The sequence below is a fragment of the Columba livia genome, chromosome 21 (assembly GCF_036013475.1).
Source record: "Columba livia isolate bColLiv1 breed racing homer chromosome 21, bColLiv1.pat.W.v2, whole genome shotgun sequence".
In the NCBI taxonomy this organism is placed as follows: domain Eukaryota; kingdom Metazoa; phylum Chordata; class Aves; order Columbiformes; family Columbidae; genus Columba; species Columba livia.
This window is the reverse complement of record NC_088622.1, coordinates 5171965-5195275: the sequence shown is the minus strand read 5'-3', so window position 1 is coordinate 5195275 and position 23311 is coordinate 5171965. Positions and strand designations below refer to the sequence as shown.

The window sequence follows — 23311 nt, the reverse complement described above, 5'->3', positions numbered from 1 at the left end:
ATACAGTGGGTTTAGGATACACTCAGCACTTCATTTCCTCCCCAGCTCTCAGGGTATACTGCTTCATCTTTGCCCCTCTCCAATCTACATATAAATATTGAAGTCTGCAGGTGTCCCTGCCACAATCCACAACCATTTCACAACAGTGGCATTTATCACAATGAGAAGCAAGCAGTCCTCTCAAAACAGAAAGAAGAAGGGCTGAAAGGGGCAGACTGCACCCCTAAAACCAGCACAGCTGCAGCTCACCCTCTCGCTCCTTTTCCTTTTCTTCTTTCTTGCTCTTTTTAGTGGAGGATTTGCTCTGTGTCGCTGGCTGCCCAGAGCCCGAAGCCGCGGGAGCAGCGGTGGAAGAGGCGCTTGATGATCCGGAGGATGAAGCTACAGACAGCACTTTGCTGCCACACAGAGCACAAGAAAGCAGCTGCAGGAGAACTGGCGACACTCCTTCGTCTACCAGGAAGCTGACTTGGAAGAGGAAATACAGAACCGCTGCAGAGAGAAGGAGAAAAGCTTTAAAGTCTGCAAGACAGAAAAAAATCCAGCCCAAACCAAAGAACCCTTTGAACATGACAAGGACCATCCCACAACCTTCTAGTCGCTACACTATAGAAGCAGAACATCTGAGCGCACCAAGGTAAAGGGGTTCATCCCAAATTACACACTGAGACAAGGGCGATGCAAGCAGAACACAGATCTTATTCCTGTTCTTGTAAGTCACTTGTTACAGCATATTGTGCTCTTAGCTTGGGAACAGATGCAATTAGAGCGCTGTGATAATTAATACTGAAAACTGTTCAGTCCTACTCAAAACTCTCAGCTGTGTCCCCCCTTCTCTGCCGAGTTTCCCCATCTGAGAAGCCTTGATTCAAACCAAACATGTAATGCATCCCCCTTGCTCCCTCAATACCCTCTGAGGAAGAACTCACAGTCATCTTTAATGCAGAATTTCTGCCAGTTTACTGTTCGCTGCGTGGCGATCTCGGCACAAGCCTTTAAGTGTTCCATCTGAAAGGCACAACGGGACAGGATTAAACACCACGACAGTATTTCTATTACTGACAATCTTACATAAATGCAACCTACACTTTTTCCTAGTAGAGCAGCACACTTTTCCTTACCAAGCTGATCAAGGTATCATACTGCAGGGCAGAGCCCGAGCTCGCTGTGACAACGCTGGCACGAAGGAAAATGCCTTGCTCTTCCAGGAGCTTTTTGATTCCACGAACGTGAGAGTCCAAGGTGTGAAGGTCTCGGAGCTGGCGGTATTTATCCTTTGATCCACAGATAAAGAGCAAAAGCTTGCGGACTTGGCGGCGCACGAATGGAGTCTGCTGGATCATCAGGTACTAGACAAAGAAAAGCCTACAACATCAGCACTGGGAACTCAGCAGCAGGCAACCTGCACAAAATATGATGTGTTTTCTTGCAAAAAGAAAAGATAGGGGAGATGCACTGATCTCTCAACTTTACGGTACGGCTAAGTCACCCACAGAAACAAGTCGCAGGCAGAAGAAACACTGCACAGCAACACCGCAGCATCCTGAGCAATTATGAAACTGCTTCTGAAAACCATTCTTTGCCATCTGTGACCTCAAAGAAAAACCTAATCAAGCCTAATTAAGAAATCCTTCCCCAAACTTGTGCAAACTTTTATCTCAAGTGGGAAGATATACATACAAAGGAACTGAAAAGAGAAACTCCAAATACCTTACTGATTCAAAGACTAAGTTAAGTACCAACAGCAGAGCATGATGTTACATTGTACTCGCTCAGAGAAGGTTTTCTATCGGAGTTTTCTGGCAGCAAACACTGAGTTATATGAAATAATAGCAATCTTATTCTTCACATGTGCTTTCTAACAGACTCCTGTTCAACAGGAGTAAAACAAAGCCAAGAGTTCGCCTTCTTTCAAGGGGCAGAAAATCCGAGATCAGTCCTACAAAAGCTCATCTCTCCCATGGAAGGTAACATTACCAGGATTTTTTTGTTAAAATTCAGCGGTTTAACATGTTCTCACTTACTTCAGACAAAAAGTAGAACCAGGAGTGATCAAAGATGGGAGGTGGGATGCGGGAGTTTGTGTCCGCAATCTTCTTGATCTGATAGGGCAGCCGCAGAACCATCTCTGTCAGGAGCTGAGTGTAGGCCTCAAAAACATCTGCAGCGTGACCCTGAAAACAAGAGCAATCCATCCGGCTCTGGCGCTGAACACTCGCAGCATCACATCATGACAAACTACGGGGTACATTTATCGATTTTCTAAGAACTAAACTCTTCTGCAGCTTTGCAGCCAGAAGAACAGCTCCTAATAGATAAAAATAAGCTGACAAACCCTCATCAGGGCTTTAGATGGCAACGATTACCACAGAGTAAGCTAGTCTGTAGTAATGAGGCGTTGACATATATGAGCTTTTAACTTAGGAAACATCCTTACATTCTTTTCATGGCACCTGTCCATACATCAAAGCCACCCCAGCCCTCAGCAGCATAAAGGGACCAGGGTGGTTGAAAAAGTCTGGGGTTTTGTGTGGAAATCCCCACCATCTGCTCGACCTCCTTGCCACAGTAAGCAGCGGTGCTTCAGAAATTCCGCCTGCCAAGCAAAAGGAGTCACGCGATGGAGCAGCTTCCCTTCAGGAAGATTAAACACTTGAACCAGAAACAGTAACGACACGCTAAGGGAACAGATTTTAATTGCACTACTAAGGGAAAGATGCTTTTATTTGCTTCTACGCCGCAGGTCGCTTAATGCAAACAGCATCGCGTAGGACTCACCTTCACGTACTGACGGAGGAAAAAAGGGCTCATGTCAGGGGGAGAAGAAGTCGTGTGAGGTTTCAGGAGCTGGCTGGTGGCTACAGGCTCCTCGTCGTTCTGCTGGCTTTTCCAGTACTCCAGCAGAGACTTCAACACGTGCAGACAGTAGTCGACAGCACCAGAGCTCAACAAGGCAGCAGCAGTGGCACTGGAGATGAGGGAGGAGGACTGAAACCAAGAGGACACGGATTAGAAAAGCACCTGCGAAGGGGAAGCTGTGAGCATCAGGGTGGATAGGAGAGCAGGTTTTTAGGAAACTTCACAGGCAGCTTTTAAAGTTTGGGGTTTGTTTGAGGTTGGGGTTTTGGGTTTGTTTTTTGTGTGTTTATGAAAAGCAACTCAAATATTTCCAGAGACTCTTTTGAACAAGCGCTTAGTAAAGGAAAACAAATAAAATCTCCTCTTAAGTCTAATCTCCCCTCGACACATGTGCCAGAGGCCACTCTGCTATGGATTAGATGACTAGGGCTTTTTTCCTTTTTTTTTTTTCTCCCTTCTTCTTTAAAAACCAAAAAACAAGTTGGGATTCTATTTGTTCCTGTGGGATTTGGGCAGCTGGAGGTGAATCCTGGGAGAGAAAGAGTCGCTGTTGCGGATGGCGCTCAGAGGCTCTGCTCCACCCAGGTACTGCTCCACCTGCATTCTGCAAGACGCCGGGCTTTGATTTCTGTGGGAAGCTCAAGTGAATAACAAAGGCTGGAGAAAAAGCTACTGTAAATAAAACTATTAAAGCAGCCCTGTAAATCCAAACAAACCCCACAGCTCATAAGCTCATTAAAATTTGATGCAGTTCAGACTAAATTTTTTAACCTCTATGCTTTTTTATTAATCTCCTTCCCACCACACATACTGCTTTTTATGCCTTATTACTGTACCTTTTAGCAACAAATATCTAAGGAATCCTCTTAGCGACTTTTACGTTGACACAGCAGCATATTGCTTTCCAATAATCACATTACAAATCCTCTTTAACCCCTTCGGCACCAGTAAGATGCGAGGAATAAATGTGCTAGACTCTTTTAAAATAACATCATTAACGTGCTGCCTTTAGCTCTGTCAGAAACCGCGCACAAACAAATGAATCCAGTTGTCTTTAAATGCTGGTTTCCTCCATCCTGAGTTTCAAAGAGTTTTTTTCAGAAGTGTCAAGCAACATTACAGACTCCTCATATGTTTTTTCTACACTGAACCGAACTGTTGTTCAGTTTTCGACCAGCTATTGCAGTTGGTGGCTTTCAAACCATCTTTGAGGAACAAAAGGCCCCCAACCACATGATCCCCCTGGCAAAGCGACTTGAAGAATGTACCTCACAAATGGAAGACTTGGATCCTGACTTCGTTCGGGACATGAACACACTCAGCAGCCTCATAACCACCAAGTGCACTTCATTCACAGGAGAGCGTTCGTTTTTCTTGGACACATCCTGCAAGGAAAGAGCTCGTTTGCTTATTTACAGAGCCAAGCGTGTTGTCCTAAGTATCTAAATGTCAGTGTTCTGATCCTCCTGAAGCATTTCTAATTTAAGCTCAAGCAGTAATACTAAAAAAGCAGCACAAATATAAGGGTGGACAGTGGCCTGGATGCCAGAGAACACAAATGGAAAGGTATATATGTCAATTGTGCGTCACTGATCACGCCTGTTTTAAGAGTTTAATTCAAGTAACACAATTTTCATGCTCGCTTGTGGATGTCAGAACCAGGAAACAGTGAGCGCTACACATTTTGTTTTGTACTTCATGTGAAGCGAGCCAAGACAAATAAAGTGCCTGGACACATCCATACAGTAATGTGTTGCTGTGACTCCTATTAATTCCTCCATGGGAAGAAGCCGTGTCCAGAAGGAGCAAATTGAAGCACATGTGCTCATAGCACAGCTCACCTTTTTGTCCATGCACAGCTCTGCGATCAGCTGGGACAGAAGGTTATCCAAAGCTCCCTTGTCTTTCTCGTCATCTCCATCTAGGTCTGTTGTGAGCATCAGAATAACCTGGGAACAGAAGTCAGAGAATGAACAGAAGATGGGTTCCATGTTTTCATGATAAATACAATTATTTTTCACAAATCCACTGCAGATTTTCTTATTTATACTCTTTCCCGAATTCTGCCTGCACCATCATACCCTAATATGAGAAAAAAAATAAAAAGACCTCCCAAATACACAGGAGCTCAAGGACTTTAGCCCTTAGGCTCCTCAGCCAGCTAACCCCACACTGAGTAAACCTAGAACACATCCAGCAAAAAACTAGGGGTAAGGAATGCTGTGCAACCAAGCAAACACTTCAGATTTGGACTCAAACACTATGATTATGCAGGAAAGATGAAAACCCAGCAGCAGTAGTGAATAACAGTTTTATTAAGGCTTAAACCCCTGAGCTCTCCTCAGTTACCTGCATGTACGGAATGGCCCGGACTCCTCCAACGTTCCTCAGCTGAGGTAAGTTCTGCAGCAACCTCTCCAGTAACATCAGTCGGACCATGTGCAGCCTGGGAAGTCAGAAGGCAGGAATCAGAAACGAAGGACTTCAGATAAAATCACAAGAAAAATGAGACCCAGCAGGGTTATCGAGAGAGCGCTGCAATTTGCCACGTAAATTCAGAGTGTGATGAAACCCTCGGGTTGTCAAATCAGAGCAGACCCCCTCAGAATTCACAGCCAAGCGATGTCAGAGGTGCAGAGCAACTCTGCCGACTTCACTTCAGATCCACACTGCCTGCCATTGCAACCTGGAGAATTCAACTGTCTAGAAACAGATACTACAAATCCATTCCAAGCTGCACCGTAAAAATGAACCAGAGCATCTGTTCCCCCAGAATGAAAAACTGCACATCATTCCAAAAGCGCTTTGCACTCTTGCACATTGGTTTTTCCTAACGCTGAATTTCAGAAGCTCCCAAGCTGTAGATTTGAGTGATTCCTCTGTTTACTAGACTCACGCAGGATTTTTGTCATCGCTATGTACAGGCAGCAGTTTTGTGGGACACACATTACGTATGTGTAACACACAACAGGGTGAATGAATGCACAAAGGGAGGCATTTTGCAGCAGCAGTTTGCTCTGTTCTATATTTCTGACTTTAGATTTTTACTATCCAGAGTCACAAATCAAACACCACAAATTTCAACACCTATAGCTCACTCCTCTGTAAACAACGACACCGCAGCCCAGATGTGCTGATCTCTAAGAGGAAAATCAAGCCCCTCACCTGTTGCTGGTGTGGACGTCTCCCTCTGCCTCCCCTTCCCCTTCCGAACCGTCTCCCTCTTGCTGGCCTGTGGTTGTGCTGATCGCGCCTGTGCTCGAGCTGACGCTGCCGGGCCCAGCAGGGTGGCCCTCGGCTGTTGTGTCCCCATAGGCGCTACTACGGCCAGACACTGGAAAAGAAAAAGAAAATAGAGGGAAAAACGTCAGCACAATTGAACGTGGCTCTCGCCTGCTTCACAGCTGAGCCATTCTTTGGAATTATGGTTTTAAGGAGACAGTGGGTTTGGTTATCTTCATAAAGCTACGAGAGAGTTGTTTCTATGGATGCAACTTAACACCCCTCGCGTTCTTTTCTTCGTCAGCCTTGTCTTTGTGGCCCAAAATGAATCAGCTCCACGGCAGTAATTTAAACAGAGTCAGAAGAGGTGTGTTATATACAGGATGGGCAGTGCAGACAGAATTTTTTAATGAAAGTCTGTGATTAGTTTTACCTGGGTATCAGTTTCAAGCAAAAAACAAAAAAGTGATCAATTAATTCTATTCTATCTATAGTTAATTCTATTCTAGCTAGTCTACTCTACTCTAGTCTACTCTACTCTAGTCTACTCTACTCTAGTCTACTCTACTCTAGTCTACTCTACTCTAGTCTACTCTACTCTAGTCTACTCTACTCTAGTCTACTCTACTCTAGTCTACTCTACTCTAGTCTACTCTACTCTAGTCTACTCTACTCTAGTCTACTCTACTCTAGTCTACTCTACTCTAGTCTACTCTACTCTAGTCTACTCTACTCTAGTCTACTCTACTCTAGTCTAGTCTAGTCTACCTATAGTGAATTCTTTCAGTCTTGCTCTAGGCTACTGCATTCTGTCATTACAGGCCAGCAAAAACTACTGCAGACTCCACACTTCTAGAAAGCTACAAAAAGTGAGCAAATATTCAGTGTGTATGGCACTTTGGCAGTAACCATAAAATGGTGTCACCTATTTGCAACTGAGATTTCAGTGATGACCCACCCCCTCTCACTTTTGGTAAAGTTCTACGACAGCAGAAAAATGATGTACAGACACTGGTGCAGCAAGAGATTCACTCACCGCTGTGCTCCCCGGCTACGGAGTCCACGGCGCTGCCCCCGCTCTCGGAGCCCACGCTCCCACCGTGGTCTGCGGGCGAAGTGCGAAGGGTCGAGCCGTCCGTCGCAGCTGTGCTGCCTTCATCATCAGACGCTGGAGCTAAGAGAATAAAGAGAGCTGTTACAAGTAAAAACACTGCCTTGATAGGACTTCAAAAGAAGCACATGCTACGAAAGAAAAGCCACGGATATTTGTCTTTTTCATGTCAATTTTCAAGTTCGAATCAAAAGAGAAAGTAGAAGTGTCCATCGGTACATTTAAGCCTGCTAAAAGCAGCGGAGGGGAGATACCCGGAGAAGGAAACCTCTTCATCAAATAGACAATTATATAAGTTACTTGAAGAACAATGTCCGGTTGTTTATCAACGCAAAGGAAACAGAGTCTATAATTTATTTTATCTGCTTTAAGAAGAGGAAATAACTTCCTCAGAAGTCTATAAAGAAAGTCCATCAAAGCAGGAAGAGGCCACAAATATGCTACCAAAAATGTATGAAGCCAATCATAATAATTGGTTCTTCAAAACTCTATTTATAAACAAATTTTAAGTCATTATTTAGGTCAGAATTGAAAAAGTTGATTCCCTGCAGTGAACAGTTACCTGATGCTGTTGTATCCGACAGCGTTCCGGCATCAAGGGAAGATGAGCTGGGTGCTTGGCCAGACAGCCCTAAGCTCTGAAGTCCAAGTGCACTACTGCTGCTCCCTACAAGAAGAAAACACCAAACGATGAGTGTATTTCTATGAGAGAATTACATTAATTAGGGCCTTCTCTATATATTTCTACATTCACTTGGTTGTGGTGACATCAACACCTTCTGCTCTGTTTCCTTCCCAGTTTCCTCATATTCTCTTTACTTTTTTGACTGCCAATATTGCCGACGTCTTACCTTGCTGATCTTGTTGCAGGCTTAGGGCAATAGCCAGTTCCACCATTGTTTCATCATCTGCATCTGGGGGAATATCCAGCATCGGAGGGAAACCCTCTGCTCCGGCCAGAAGAGCCTCCAGGGGAGAAGGGTTCCCATTATTCACATTTTCAGAAGTCTCCAGAACCATAGATTCAGACTACGGAAAGAAAACACAGCGAGAGCTTTCACCAAACCACTGCCAAATGCAGCACTACGAACTCAATTCATCATAATTAAATTAAAATCAAGTACCCAACATACTTAAAAGCAGACACACTCTGGACTTACCACCATCTCGAAGTCCCCGTGATCAACTTCGCTTTGCTCCTGGCTTTCCTGTCGGATGTGCTCGCCGTTTGCTATCCCAGAACTCTGCAGCTTGTCTTCTGCGTCATCATCATCATCATCATCCTTATCTCCTAATTACAAAGAATTCATTCCCAAATATGCTCTTCCTATTTTTATTCTTCAGGAACAAGGTAATTAATGCTGGAGAAAAACCTAAGCTGTCTCCAGTTACTAAACAGATTCCAGGACAACCACAATTCATGTCCATGCTAAAAAAATACCTCTTGGATGGAGATCTGGTACCTGAATTTTGGCCTGGACACATTTTTATTATGATTTATAAGGCCATGGAAATAAGCACAGAAATACTAAGACAGTCTGGATTACTACCATCTAGATAAAATAATCAGATTTCCCTGTCACCGAAAGGGGAATATCCTGGAGAGATCTCCTCTTTGAATTCCAGAATATCAAAAGAAGACGTGATTGTTTATTAAAAATCAAGAGGGATTAGTGGGCAAGAGAGTGGAAAAGAAGGGAGAAAGAGTAGTTTTAGCCCCATTTAAAAGACTGTTGTTTTCCTTACAAATAAATGCTCAATTAAAGGCAAAGATGAACAGATCCCACATACCCATAGGAGTGTTGCTCCGAGGGGAGGACGGCAAGGTGACGTGTCTCCGCTTGTTCCTTGGTCTCAGCACTCTGATCAACGCTTGTTTGCAAGAAAAGCTCACTGCAGGATCCTACAGGGTTAATAGTTCATCATTAAACTTCTTAAGCTTTAAGTGCTTATTCACAGTATTTGGGAAGACAGCTAAAAATACACTTGGGACTCTGTTGGTCTTGATTCATGTAAAATATGTCACTGCCCAATTTCTCAACTCCCTGTTTCCCCCAGCAATAAAGCAACACTCATCGTTCCACAGGCATCACATCACAAACGTTACTAAAGTATAAGGAGAGAAATTTCTGCTTCATTCAATTCTGCTGTCTGGTTTTGGCTGCATGTCTCTATTTTGTATCCCTACTACGTATTATCATTCTACCTTTATTTAATTCTTGTGATACTACCAGCGTTATAGGCTGAAGCAGAGCAAGATTCCATACCGGGCAAAGTAACATCTGCATGTAGATCTTGGATGCTGTATGGATACAATCCAGCTCACACGTGCAGTATCCATGGATAATATCCACCAACGCATTGACTGTGGCTTCAACGTGAGTGAGACCTAAGGAGGAAGAAGAGTAGGACTGTCATCAATGATCCTCCCATTTCAGCACAGAGAGACACTGCAGAGAACACATTTAGTCTGTAGACTTCAAGGCACAATATCTGCACCACAAATACACGGAAGTTTCAATTCCAAACGAGGTTATGAACCAGTCTTGGCTACCTAATGGAGTATTGTGCACACCATATACCAGCACCACTGAATAGCCTCTAACACCACCCATGGAGTCAAATGTGAATAAATCAATCACCAGTCCCTTTTTACTAGCACAACACACATACTTTTGATCAAAAGCATTACAGCGGATACACCTTAAAAAGCATTCATTGCATCATTAACACCTTAAGCCTTGTTTGGAACAAGTAATTAACTCTGTTTACAAGCTTAAAATAGGCTCCTTCAAAATACACCAGCTTTACAATAGCAAAAGAAGAGCTAGCGCACCTGGCAAGCAGGCAGGGGCAAGGAAGGCGTTTTTGGGTTTTGATGCGTGTAGCTTCCAGAAGTGGTTGACCAGCTGGGTAATAAACGTGCAGCCATCTCCTTCAGCGTGTTTCTGGGCCTCCTGCCCTTCTTCGTTCTCTGTACAGGTTAAAAAACAGTTGTCAGATACGTGCAGCGGAAAATGTTAACGAGCAGGGTAACACCGAGTTTACTTGAAATGGCTTCTGCGGGAGGCTCTGATGTCCTCAGTACAAGGACTACCACAGGCCTAAACGTGTCAAGTACAATCCCCGTCACACCAAACCAGATACCCCAAGACATGTTCCGTTATCACAAGAGAAATTTGAAGAAAAAGCCAGACATCTGTACCTGTTTCCAACTGCAGCAGCTTGGATTCCGTATAATGGACCAGATTGTTGGGTCTCATAATAGCAATGGAGCGAGCAGTGATGACCAACCTCTGAAACACTTCAGGATCAAGGTCCTTTCCTTCTTTGGTTGAGGAACTCAAATACTGAATGGCTTTACTTAACAATGCTTGATCCTGCGAAGTGAAAGATAACGTAAGTCAAGAAAAACAACAGACAGGAGCACAACAAGGCCACGGAAATACAACCGCAGGACAGATCCCGGGGAAATCTGGCACTTGCTGCTTTAGCTCTTGGCCAATGTCATCTAGCAAGGACAACTAATATTAAAAAGTCACTAAGGAATCTGGCTTGAGAATGGATTTGCACATTTTCTTCCCCTCAGGCTTAAATGCGTATGGAAAGAGCAGAGTATTCCATAACCATTCCAGCGGTTAGCACCGGCTGTCTGCAGGCACCTGTGCATCCACCGCAGTTACGTCAGTGCACGCTCCAACCACCACCTGCCCTCATATTGTCCTATCACCCTAAGCCAGATGCCTGTGGAAACGGAAACCAGAGCTACGGACACAGTTTGCAAACAAATCTCACGCGTTTCAAGATCCCGATTCCTCTAGATTCACTCACATTATTTTCCACCACAAAAAAAACCATTTTAAATAATGAAGCCGTGATGAAACACAGAGCCAGCAAGGCAAGCGGCAGGAACCAAAGGAAAATTAGCCAGCAGGTTTACACTGCATGGAGGAAGGGCTTTCTAGGGGCGCATTGTACCTCAACTATAAAGCGGCAGGTGACAGGAGACGTTGAAATCTGTGTTACCTTGTGATTATGGTACGCTGAGCGGCTGGTGTGCAAACTAGCCAAGAGGCTCTTGGTTTGCTGCTGGACGCTGGCAGGAGCTGGCATGGACAGCAGCATAGTAGCCAGTTCCTGAGCTGCCATCTTATTTTTCTCCTGCTCCAAAGAACAAACACAAAACATTCTTCAGCACATTTACCATTAAGGTGATGCGTTAGTCTGATTTCTCGGCATACCTACAGCTCCCTCCCCTCTTTACACGGAGCATGCAATGTTTCTCCCTTCCTTCGACACTGTTTTGATAGCCTCCTCGATGTATTATTTGACATTTAAGGAACATTTCACATATCTACACAAGAAAAGTCATTTTGAGATTTACGGGCTTCTATACCCTGCTGTTTCTGTAAACGAGGTCACTCTACAGCACAAAAATCCCACCAGCAATAAATGCAAATGCCAATTGTCATTCTAAACTAGTTTCAAATGCTTTTCGCTAAGTCAACTTTCAGATCAGCGCTCGGAGCAAAACGGATGCGGCTCTCTCCCGTATCAGGCCCCCAGGGCTGCAGGAGGTGCTGCTGATCTCGCCCCTCCTCCCCCAGCTCTAAAAGCTCCAGAATGTATTCACAAAGTTACTTGCCTTCTCGTTGACTGGTCCTACAGCAAAGCAGCTTTCCAGCGCTTCTAAAGAACTCACTACTAGCCTGGAGGGAGAAAGGAAAGCAGGCTTGAGAACAGCAACCCTTCCCTCTCCTTAGCACTTTGCTTTATGCGGGCTACAGTCACGAGTAGCTCAGAGACAGCTAACGAATGCCAAGTACAAAATCAAAGCATGATAAAACCTGCCACAGGCACCATGCATATCATTTCATTGTGTTACAGACCAGAGTTAAACCTGGCTCACGCTCACAGACAAACTTAGGACTGCTTTAATAATCCACAGCTGAAAGACAGGGGCTTTTCTCTCCCAAAGAGGATAAAACACTTCCTTACGCAGCCTGCAGCAGGGATAACTTGGATTGTCTTGACAGTACCAATTCACCATGCCCACAGACGTACATATGACTGCAGATCAAGGGTTGGTATGACACATGGGAAAAAGCGTAACCGACTTTTCTAAGGGAGCAAGATTCTACTCGCTTGCTATTTTCACACAGGTCGCTCTTTCCAATTTGGAGTTTCAGCACAAAATATTGTGGAGGAGAATTAACTCGGAGCGCTGGGTATGACCCAAGTGAGAGATGCTGAAGTCCAAGTGTCTGACAGCAGGAAGGCAGGCTAGTAAAATGCTTGCCCCGAGGGAAAACCTTATTTATAACTCGCGGCAAAGTGCCGAATCTCCCCCGAATCTACCACTTCATGCCTCGCGGTAGAACTACCTGAAATGCCATCTGACACGGCAGGAGGAGCAGTGCGAGAATACAGGAAAAAGGAGGGGAGAGAAAGCATTAAGGGGAGAAATAACAGCGTAGGGTTGGATACAAGGGAGAAGAAACAATTGTCTGCTCTGATGGAGATAAATAACATGACATTCCCCCACCCGCAGCCACCCTCCAGAAAGCCAGTAGGGGAAATAAGTGGGATCAAAAGACGCAAGGAGGGAACAAAGTGAAAAGAGGAGCCTGTCAAACAAGCAACAGTTGCGCTGTACAGAGCAAAAATCTGCAAACCGCCTCATCTTTACATTTCGCTAAACCATCTGCCATGCAATGACCAGAATGTAAAGAAGCAAATGGCACTTGGAAAACAAACAAACGAAAAAACCCAGTCAACAAAAGCCACATCATGTGTTCTGTCTCTCTGACACACACTCATTCGTGCAGAGAAAAGGATGGCATACTAACCGGTCCAGGGTGGTTAGGGACTCAGTTTCAGAACTTTGGGGGAGCAAAGAAAAAGGAAAAAAAAAATAATAATAATGTGTAAAGCTCACAGAAAATCTCCCTAGAACACATTCTAAGCAAAAGGCAAATTAAACAGGGAAATCAGGAAGCTGGAGAGCGCTATATACAGTAAATCTAAGCATGTTTCTTTCTATCTGGGCAGCAGACACTTGCCTAATAGCAAAATAAATGCAGGAGACCCAAGCCACCTAGTGCAAAGAAGCCAAGTGCGTCGCTTGAAGCACCACTGAAGGTTAAATTTGAAGAAGAGACACCAAACTTCTGGAGGGAAAACTGCCTCTCGCCTGCCGGTAGCTGCTCCTACTCAAGAGGCCCTTTCTAAGGTAACCACGCTGCATTCCGTAACACGTAAGTGAAAAGAAAAAGAATAATCAATTCTGAGCTTTTAGAATATAATCCCATGGCTTTGGCAAAGCAGACCGCATGTCTGCACAGAGAGGGACACCTTGTGGAGATGTCACAGCAGAGAAAGGGGAAAAAGAGAAATTCAGCAGAACTATTATAAGACAAAATATTAAAAGATGGCCAAACGGGTCCTTCAGCGGGACATAACGGCCGCTTCATGCCCCAAACTGTTACCTGAGAATTTCACTAATACAGAATTAACCACCATTTACTCACAGTCAAGCAGCGCATCCCTTAAAATGCTCATTTTTTTCTGTTTCGCTCCTATCCTCGTAGCTTGCCAGGCTTTCTACAACCTCAAGGCGGAGATTAAAAAGTTCTCATCTGCTACACACATGCTCAGCTCGCCCTTACGGTTTGACTCTCAAAAGGGTTTTGGGTGGAGGGAACTAACACTTTCTCCTTTGTTCTTTTTAAGTCTGAGATCTACGGGCTGTAAGATAAGTTGGTGGGAACCACTCACCTAAAGCGGGTCACACCAACTCCTCCTTAAAACTGAACTTAAACCTCAGAGAGGCCTGAACTTTGTGAGCTCTGGAGAACAAAAAAGGGCCAGCTTGAAATGAGAAAACGTACCACGAAGGCAGAAACCTCTTTTAGCTCTTCGAGACTGCTGGAACAAATGAACTTAACGAAATGAAGCATGCACATGGATCTATCCATCTACTCTATCACGTAAATCAAGAGCGAGCACAAAGCCCTTGTTTGAGGTTAATCACTACATTTTCAGTTGTTCTGTATGGATGTGAGAACAACTCACTAACTCGCGTAAGTTGAGAAAGGCACACAAGTGTGCCCAGGTCCGCTCTAGAGCAGCTACTCATTTTTGAGAAGAAATGGAAGAAAAATGGCAGAAATACCTCTCCAGGACAGTCCCGCTGGCCGCGGCAGGCACAGCCGACTCCGTGTCCCCGGTGCCGTTCCCTTGGTTCAGGTTTGGGGGACACACGTTGCTCACTGAAGCAGATGGGAAATCCTCGGGAGGCTCATCAGGCCACCCAAACTGTTCTTTGGTTTTGCCATAAATTTTTATGGAATCCACCATGGTGACTCCAGCAGGATCCACAGAAGCCCCAACTGCAGCGATGAGAGAAATTTCTTAAGAACTAACCATTTTTTTTTCTTTGGAATAAAAACAAGCACAGCTTCGTAAGGTCAGGATAACGACTACACTGCATCATTAATGTGCACACACTATGGCAGCTCCATCTGCTTTTTAAGACCACCTTCCTCCTGTTACCTCAACACAAAATCACTGAGCACATTCACTGAGCACCAAAAAACTGGGCCATAAATAAAGTTATTAAATGTTCTGGTTCCACCCCTCAAACGGCTTCTGTAGTCAGGCCAAACCAACAGATTTTGGAGACGTTCCCTATTAAAGGTGAAGTGCAGTAGCTTCGACCTACCCCAGAAAAACAGGTAAGTCAAAGCAAACAATTAACAGAGACTTACCAAAAATGGTCAGTTTTTTGTCAGCCTGCAAAGCTTCTTCGCGAGTGAAAGGGAAGTCAAACCAACGAGCCCTGGTCATGTTCAGCTGCATGGTGCGGCCAAAGATCTCCAGGTACGAGGGCGCTCTCTCGATGGCCTGTGTGCCAATCTGGATCCGCATGCCTGTCATCACCATGGTGCTGTTATTGTTGGTCACTTCAATGGTGAAACCACCAGGCTGCAGAAGGCAAATCACAGCTCAGAAAGGTGAAGTCAAAAATTCACCGCTACGCTAAGAATCTGATCTCTGCAAACGGATGTCTCCACTGTTTATCTAACAGTATCACGGGATTTGTACAGGGTCATTTGAACAATGAAGACTTGGAAAGGAAAGGTAAGCTGTTAGTTTGGACAACAACTTTACCCAGAAGCCCAATAGAATCCCCAAAGCCTCATTTACCTTCGTGTTGGCCACATACATGCCAGTGGAATTGAGTCGGTGCTTTATCTGCTGAATGTTGTAAACCTGGAGCAGATCGTTGCCTCCAAACTCTACGTCTGTGAGCTGCTGGTTGTGTTCGAAGAAGTCAATAGGGAAGTTCACTTGGCTGGATGTGCGAGTTGCTAAAAAGGGAAGAGAGACGGTTTTGACCAAATACATTCTAAACAGGCAAAGCTATAGGGAAAAAAAGCTGCAGAATGAGCTTGCCTCTTTTGGAAATGCCCATATGAACCAAATAGCTACATATTTTTAGGTAATATTCTGGAATATTATGGGAAAGTTCTATGAAAACATTTTAGCCAGACTTAGCTGGTACTAAGCCCTGAGGTTAAGCAGTAATTGCCAAAAGTGAATGTCTTAAGTATCTACACGATGCTGATCAATCTTTGCATCCATGTTTGCCACTGCTCCCTTACACACGATATGTCTGAAGGTTTCCTTACTGATAGCAGCTGCCTTGCGCTTGCGAACGGGCTTCATGATGCTGATGACGCTGCTGGGCTGAAGAGAAGGCTGGAGCCAATAGGACGTATTCTCTACATTGGCCATGTAGATCCTCAGGCTGCCATCTTCACACAGGAGGATCATAGTGGTCCTCTGCTGCTCATTGCAGGCTGTGTGACGGATGGCCACCATGTCCTGAATCTGCAAAGGCGAGCGCTGCAGGTTAAGGAAAGGACCTGGCAAGTGCTGCTCTCTTTGCATTAAAAACGCTGGAGATTTTGCTGATGGAACAAAGGGCCGAAAAATAGAGAAAATGATGACTAACCTTTGCTTTGGCTGGCAAGGTTTTAATCTCCTGGATGAGAAAGGTGTCCGGCTTGACCATCACCACCAGCGGGACACCCGTGGTTTGTTGAACACAGCACACCAGGCCAGGGTGGTTCATCACCTCAGACCACTGGCACAGCGCCGGTGAAGTCTTACTGCCACCATTTGAACTGCAAGAGATGAAGGGCAGAATGACATCAATTTAAGAAGTTCAAATCAGTTAAAGCTTTGTCCTCAGCAGGAATTCAAAGCACTTGCATTAATGAACAGCAAGAACGCTCACCGGTGCCTCGTTTATAGGCAAGAAAGCTGAGAGTCACTTGAGTGATCTCCACCATGGAAACTCGAGGAAAGACACTGACTTAGTAACATTTCATGCCCCAAACCAAGGGAGTAATTTTAAAATAGCTTTGAGCTATCTTTTAATCTGAACAGATGCACAGTTCCGTGTTCCAACACACCCAGTGACACTAAGCAAAAGCCAACGTGGGAGAATCTGTGTGACTCCACTGAGTGGAAAAAAAAAGCTGCAAAAAGGCTAAACCAAACTCGACTGGGACTAAGGAGCTCTTGGAGTCCAACCCTTCTCCAGAGCCTACTCACGACAGTGGCATTGTGTCAGGCTAGTGAAGAGTCTGTGGCCTAAATGCCCAGCTCTGCCTGTCAGAACAGATGATGGATTTTTTTCTTGCCACATTCATAACATAAGAGCTCGATTTCCCTCAAGGGAGCCTGAAAATAAGGCTGAATATGCACAATACGCAAGGTGCACTGCAGTACTGGTGCCGAAAGGAAACAAAGGCTTCCTGCTCTGCAGCCTCTGTGAGGGTGGGTAATCCCATCGGTTCCAGCTGCTGCACCAGGAGCAGCTCTGTACTGTGCAGCAAGACTGCTCTGAAGGCACCTTTCTGCTGGGATATGCATGTGGGAATAAAAAAATGCACGTATGCCCCACTGCCAAAACAGCCAGCTTTGCTTTTAAAATCCTTCTGCAATCGGGGCAGAAGCACAATGACAAGTAGCAAGAAATCGTCAGTCAAAAAGAAGATCTTCACTACAAGCTTTTGCCATGCCAAGCTGGGATGTTAAGATTAATCACTAATATTTATTAAAAATAAATAGAAAACTCCAGGGGAGTCTTTCACCCGAGCCTCACCTCTTTATGTTAATTGGGAACAGCCGCAGCACTTCCAGATTGGCCCGGCTGATGGTGGCTGCAAAGGATTTGCCTTGACAGTAACTGAAGAACAACATCTGCAGCACATGGGAGTAATACACTGACACCCCACCTCCTGCCACCTGGCCATTACTGTCCTGGGGGATCAGAGAGAGAAAAGTGACATTTCAGATAAACAAACATCCACCAAAACACCTTGTTGGGCTTTTAAATTTCTCCTGATGGAATTATTCCAAAAACCTCTCCCCTGCCTCCTCCGCGCCAGTGAGGGAATGCAGCCCTAAGTGACAATTTTCTAAGCTCAACTCCTTGGTGAACTCATCCATCAGATACTTCAAAGGCTTTTGCAGGGGATGCTGAGGCTGCAGCCCCGTAGGCTGTTGGTAGAGCCCTCAGCTACCACATCCGTGTGCGTGAACGCCGTATGAATCTCACACGGAGCACTCCCCATGTTCCCAGCTCATAAAAGAGCTTTCCTGCAGGCCGCCTTCTCATCTATTCCCCTGTTTTGGAGCAGGCTGGGGTAAAAAACACTGAGTAAAATGCAGACAGATTTAAAAAGTCACCTCCAAGACTACAGAGCTGCTGTTGACCAGAAATCAAGGCTCACTCCACCTCAGCTGCCCCAGCAAAGGTCGTTAAACTAATCCTTTTTGGTTAGTGCACCTTTGGAGTGCCCTGCTCTGAGAACAGCACCACTTGGAAGGCATCACCCTGCTGGGAAATCCTGCTGGGCATGACTTCAGAGCCAGCCACAGAAAACATATTCCATTTTCTAGATGAAAGGATCAGGGGGTTTAATTTTCACTTCAACCCATTTTCACTGCAAGGATATTTCTCTCTTTAGAGGAATGGTGAGATGATTGAAACTTCTGCCTTCAAATGTCAGACACAAAAGCCACTGCAGCCCTTACTACACGAAAGAAAAGTCGGCAGTACCTTCAAGTCCTCGTGATTGACTTCAAGCACGTTGGTGACGTAGAACGGTCCGTGCTGGGCGCTGCTCGCCTCTTCCATGAGCTGCGTGTAGATGTAGCCAGCAGAGGACATGATCACAATTATATTCTTCCCCTCCTCGTTGAAAAGGAAAGTGACATCCCTGATTTTGGAACTTGGCAGAAGGAAATAGAAAGTTGGGCTCAAGGCATCTACAGAGAGATCGTAGATCTGTGGGAAGCATCAAGGAAATAATTAACTACTGCAATGGAAATCAGTGCAAATGGACAAGAGTTGAGACAAAGAATTAGATGTTACACTTCATATTTTTTCTCTTTGAGGTTCTTTGGCTTTGCTGTTTCTTATGGCAACCGTACAGAAACACCACAAATTTCCAATTAATTTCTAACTAAGAATATTATTATATTCTTTCGCGTGCACCTCCACAAAGATCCAGGCTCTAATATATGAAAGAAGACAGATCGCCAACAGCTCGTGAGCAAACTCACCTTCACAAAGTCTGCAGTCACTATAGCGAGCTCTGTTTGGGATCCTGGCAGCCACACAGCTTTAATGATGAAATTACCAGTGGCTAATTGGGGATGAAGGACCAAATGATCAGAGACTGATCCAGAGCTGCTGAATGTCAAGACGTGGCAGTCCTGGAGTAATGAGGAAAAACAAAAACGCATCAAATGTTAGAACAAAATGTTGTTTATAAACATTTCAGGCCAAGAACTGAGTTAAAAACCAGCATTCCTCTCAGTGCCAACAGCGATTCATACAGAAAGAATCTAAAATTCCCACATTATAGATGAATGACATGAGCGTTTGTAAAGAAAACCCCAAACCCAAGCCAAAACCACATAGAGTCCAACTGTTTTCTCGTGAAATAATAGATTTGTGGATTCTGCACTGTGAAAGTTGAATCTAAATTTGGGAGAACATTAAAAAAACAAGTCATCGCTACAAACCTCTCGTTTTTACAGACTAATTCTAACTAAGTTTCACATGACTAAACCTTGACTCCTGTCTTAAAGTAAAATTGGCCTGAATACACTAAGAACTATTCTGAGGCACAAGCCCATTTATTATATCAATCACACAGGCCCCGCTTCTTTTACTTCATGTATCTAGTAGGCAAGTGATTCATGAGCTAGAACTGGCGACAGAGCTTTGGCACCGGCTCCTCAGGCGCAAGAAACACAGCGGGGTTTGGGTCGAGGTTTCCAGCTGCCGGGAGGTGGGTGTGCGAGGCGCGTACCTTCAGTCCGCACACGGCCAGGTAGTCCTCCTTGCAGGGATTGCCGGTCAGGCTCAGCACCGTGAACGGAACGGGCGCAGACGCCAGGCGAGTTAGGGTCAGTTTTCTTTTGCTGGAATCGGCCTGTTTCAGCAACGCCGAGAGCTGAAGGACTGTAATCTGCAGGACAAAATCAGCTTGGTTACCCAGCTTTACGACTGCGGGGACAAAGGCATTTCCATTTCAGCTCGATGACCTGCAGTTTTCACTGTTTCTGCTGCAAGAACTCTTTTCCCTGAAGAACGGGAGGTTTTTCTAAGCTATGCAATCCTTTACAGAAGATCCAAACCTCAGAACAGGCAGAACAAATCACATTCTCCTTGTTTTTCAGTGCTCTAAGGCCGTTTCATTTTCCTTTACGTTCCAATTTTTGCTACAGAGCCAGAAAACTCACCTTGCCCTTCTCGTGACTGACAGCCAGGTGCTGCCGGCGGCCATGCGGGGACGACAGGACACACATCGCCACCCGCCTCAGCACGTGAGCGCTGATCAGCTGCCGGATCGTCTGGCCCTGGTCCCCGCTGTAGTTCATACGGACGTTCTCAAAAGCGCCTTCTTGAGAGCCAAGAGTTGGGACCTGAGTCATTAGGAAAAGAAGACAAAAGTCTACCGCTGGAATTTTTCTGTTTAAAAGCAATCACACCCACCCGTAATCGAATCGTGAGTGTCATACCATCAACTGATCCGTCATTTCCACTGACTTGTCCAAGGTGTGCAGCTCATGGAGAGCTTGCTGCGCACGGCTGCTGCTCCCCATGGCTGAGGCTTGCTGGAAGTTGATCTGAATCGCATCCATCAGGAAATTCAGCATCTCCAGCACCAAAGGTGCAAAGGAGAAGTTGGCCTGCAAGAAACAGATGCAGCAAGTGAGGCACATGATGTTCATGTCAGGATTCCACACAGCAGCTCCATGTCAACTGGTTTTTATAGCTTGATACCACTTTCACAATCCCTCTTATCATAAAGAGTATAAAAATCAAGCAACTTGGCTGATAACCAACACAGTCCAAGATCCTCAGCATAACCCACGTGCCTTTTAATAGCCAGCTGATAACGATACCTGGGACTGCAATTCCTCTCGACAGCCCTCAACATTTCTACACAGGCTGCTCTTCTTGGGTTTTTCTTCATCAGGGCCCTTCCCCTCGCTGATGGTGACCTTGGCTTTCTCCGCAGGGGAGGTGCTCGCGTGCCGAATGACACTCTCGGGCACTCGGGGCTCGCTCTGGAAGGCGGATTCTTTCATGGTAGAGCTCATACCACTGCTGGGAGTTCTCTTCACCAAAGCCTGGAACAACAGAAAAATGCTAAAAGCCCAAACCAAACTCAATTTGACCACTGACGAAATGAATACAGATTGTAATAGCAGCAAGATTAATGCAATTTTGAAGAAACAAAGTGCAATTCTCATAAAATGTGATTTTAAAGAGATATAGTAACAGTATACTGCACACCACTTTCCACCCAAGTACTAGAAAAACTTTCATATTTAAGATGAAGTTACATTTGCCAGTTCTGTAAAGGGGGGTGGAATCCCAGGAGTCACTAAGACACAGATGTGCCAATGCACTTATTTAGTGCAAAAAAAGTAAATGATCACGACGTAACTTACTGCAGAACAGAAACCTCTGCAAAAGAAATCACTCAAGAAATCACTCAAGAAATCCCAGCTGGTATGTTGACATGAAGACACTTTACCAGGCAACTGCCGTCTTCCTTGGCTCCACAGTCGCAGAAGAACGATCCGTATTTGGCATATGAGATCTCATGATCCTTGTGACAAACTTTCGCACAAACTGTGCAAACACCAACCCCATCAACCATCTTGCAAGTGTGACAGTGATACCTGCACAAAATAAGATGAGTTATAAAATATAGGGCCTCAGGAAGGCCCAGAGGCTGCATCTGTTTGCCTCTCAACAGCCAGAAATATCAGGCTGAATCTCAGAATACAAGTTTGAGATACTTACCAGTGTTGATTCATGAATTCTTTCTGTGTGATGGTGAAGGTACAGAGTTTATTACAAAGGGAATCTTCATCCTGTCAAGAAGAAAGTTGTTTTGGAAAGGTGTTATCGCTACGGTAAAGGCGCACGGCACAGAACACATTGCTCAGACACAAAATGCACATCTGAAGAATAGCAAGTTATAGCAGCACCTAGCTAAAAGAAGGCAGCTGGTATCAAACCACGAGGTGACATTCCATCGAAGGAGTGAATCAAGAAAAAGAAAACAGTAACAAATATATCGGGATGCCAAATTTTAAAGAATGCGTTAATAACAGGTTTTTTCCTCCACCCAACAGCACTTAAAAACCTAATAGAAGTTGCTTGTTGATATAAAATCTAATTATTTCACAAACAAGCCAGTAGGAACAAACCATTACTCCATTTCTTTTTGTTTTCTAGAAAAACCCAAAAAAACTTTCAACTTTTGCTGACAAAGTCAAAAAACGTATGCCAGGATGGATGACAGATATCCTATTCCAGATCTGACAACTGGGGTTCTTCACTCGGTCTCACATTAGGAATAAACAACAATAAGAACAAAATCTTAATTTAGAACCTGACTAAATCTGAGTTGGAAGCTGCAAAATGAATCTACATCTCATTGGCAGCATTAACTGTGACTATTGCCTACCGAGTCTTCAGCCTGCGAGTCTTCCTCCTCCACTGCCAGCTCTTCCACCCAGTCTGAATCCACCTCGATGGCCCGTTCCTCTCCATCCACAGAAAGGTGGCTGGGTCCTTGGCCACCGGTCTGGCTCAGCGCGTTAGTGACATCAGCCAGGTAAGAGACAATATGGCACGTACACTCCAGGATAGTCACATGCTGCAACACAGAGATGAATGAAAATGAGAGGCAATACTTACATCCCATAATAACTGCTGCAAGGCAAGAAAATATAACAGCCCCTTGACCAAATTGCTTTAAAACTCCCACATTTTTGCAAGTTAAGCAACAGTCACATGTCTTACCTTCCCTTGCATGACATTTGCGTTCATTTTTTCTACCACGTTCTTTTGAGACAGGTACTTCTTGCTGTAACACAGAACAGTGGAGAAGATCATTACAAACTTAATTCTCACCAACAGCTTCAAGCATTCAGTCAGCTTTAGTTTAGCAACAGGAAACTTATAAATGCAGTAATTAAACCATCAAGAGGGGAAGACAACGACAACACATGGTTGTTTTAAATGGGGGGACACAGATCAGCCTCTCTCAGACACTCGATATTCCAAACAACAAACTGAAAAATAAGTGTGTGTCAGTAAACATGAATTTCTGTCCCCAAATTACCAGGAACAAAACAAAAAACAGTCTAAGTGATGCAAATGAATTAGCATACGGTTTGCTCTTACCATCTGCCAAGCCAATCGACAGCAGCACCATGAAGCTGGAGGTGTCCCGCACCCTGTCCTGCACTGGCCAAAGTCGCCATCACGACCATCAGCTCAGGAAAGCCCGTGCCGTCACCATTGGCCAACATTTCCGTGGCCATCGGGATCAGGGTGCTCAGCAGAACAGTGCACACGCCTTCTCCGACTTGGCTAATAATCAAAAAGAAGAAAGTTTCAGATGCGGCACATCACCCGCTGAAATACAGGAAGCCCCAGAGCGCAAGAGCACTGACAAGGCAACGCTGCCGTGCCCATCACTTCATTTGAGCTGCCACCAAGAA

At 44.9% G+C, this 23311-nt stretch overlaps 1 protein-coding gene across 6 annotated transcripts in view; it reads right to left on the bottom strand.

The window, feature by feature from the left end:
- The window catches only part of UBR4 (ubiquitin protein ligase E3 component n-recognin 4), a 74969-nt gene that overhangs the window by 29905 nt on the left and 21753 nt on the right, over positions 1-23311 (bottom strand). For 2 of the 6 annotated variants that reach the window (XM_065038042.1, XM_065038043.1), the window contains exons 33-69: positions 22992-23180; positions 22608-22671; positions 22270-22461; positions 21600-21670; positions 21328-21475; positions 20690-20917; positions 20303-20473; positions 20024-20206; positions 19591-19749; positions 18836-18988; positions 18330-18557; positions 17370-17527; positions 16212-16383; positions 15886-16087; positions 15401-15564; positions 14962-15178; positions 14367-14583; positions 13042-13074; positions 11838-11901; positions 11219-11353; positions 10398-10572; positions 10029-10166; positions 9460-9581; positions 8984-9095; positions 8353-8483; positions 8044-8221; positions 7755-7859; positions 7118-7273; positions 6025-6193; positions 5209-5305; positions 4701-4808; positions 4128-4244; positions 2779-2988; positions 2025-2174; positions 1122-1349; positions 930-1008; positions 250-492 (exon numbers count right to left, since the gene is read on the bottom strand). In XM_065038042.1, coding sequence (XP_064894114.1) covers positions 250-492; positions 930-1008; positions 1122-1349; positions 2025-2174; positions 2779-2988; positions 4128-4244; positions 4701-4808; positions 5209-5305; positions 6025-6193; positions 7118-7273; positions 7755-7859; positions 8044-8221; positions 8353-8483; positions 8984-9095; positions 9460-9581; positions 10029-10166; positions 10398-10572; positions 11219-11353; positions 11838-11901; positions 13042-13074; positions 14367-14583; positions 14962-15178; positions 15401-15564; positions 15886-16087; positions 16212-16383; positions 17370-17527; positions 18330-18557; positions 18836-18988; positions 19591-19749; positions 20024-20206; positions 20303-20473; positions 20690-20917; positions 21328-21475; positions 21600-21670; positions 22270-22461; positions 22608-22671; positions 22992-23180 — 5666 coding nt within the window. The remainder of the gene's footprint in view (positions 1-249; positions 493-929; positions 1009-1121; positions 1350-2024; positions 2175-2778; positions 2989-4127; positions 4245-4700; positions 4809-5208; positions 5306-6024; positions 6194-7117; positions 7274-7754; positions 7860-8043; positions 8222-8352; positions 8484-8983; positions 9096-9459; positions 9582-10028; positions 10167-10397; positions 10573-11218; positions 11354-11837; positions 11902-13041; positions 13075-14366; positions 14584-14961; positions 15179-15400; positions 15565-15885; positions 16088-16211; positions 16384-17369; positions 17528-18329; positions 18558-18835; positions 18989-19590; positions 19750-20023; positions 20207-20302; positions 20474-20689; positions 20918-21327; positions 21476-21599; positions 21671-22269; positions 22462-22607; positions 22672-22991; positions 23181-23311) is intronic. The other 4 variants (XM_065038044.1, XM_065038045.1, XM_065038046.1 and 1 more) reach the window with 4 other exon arrangements.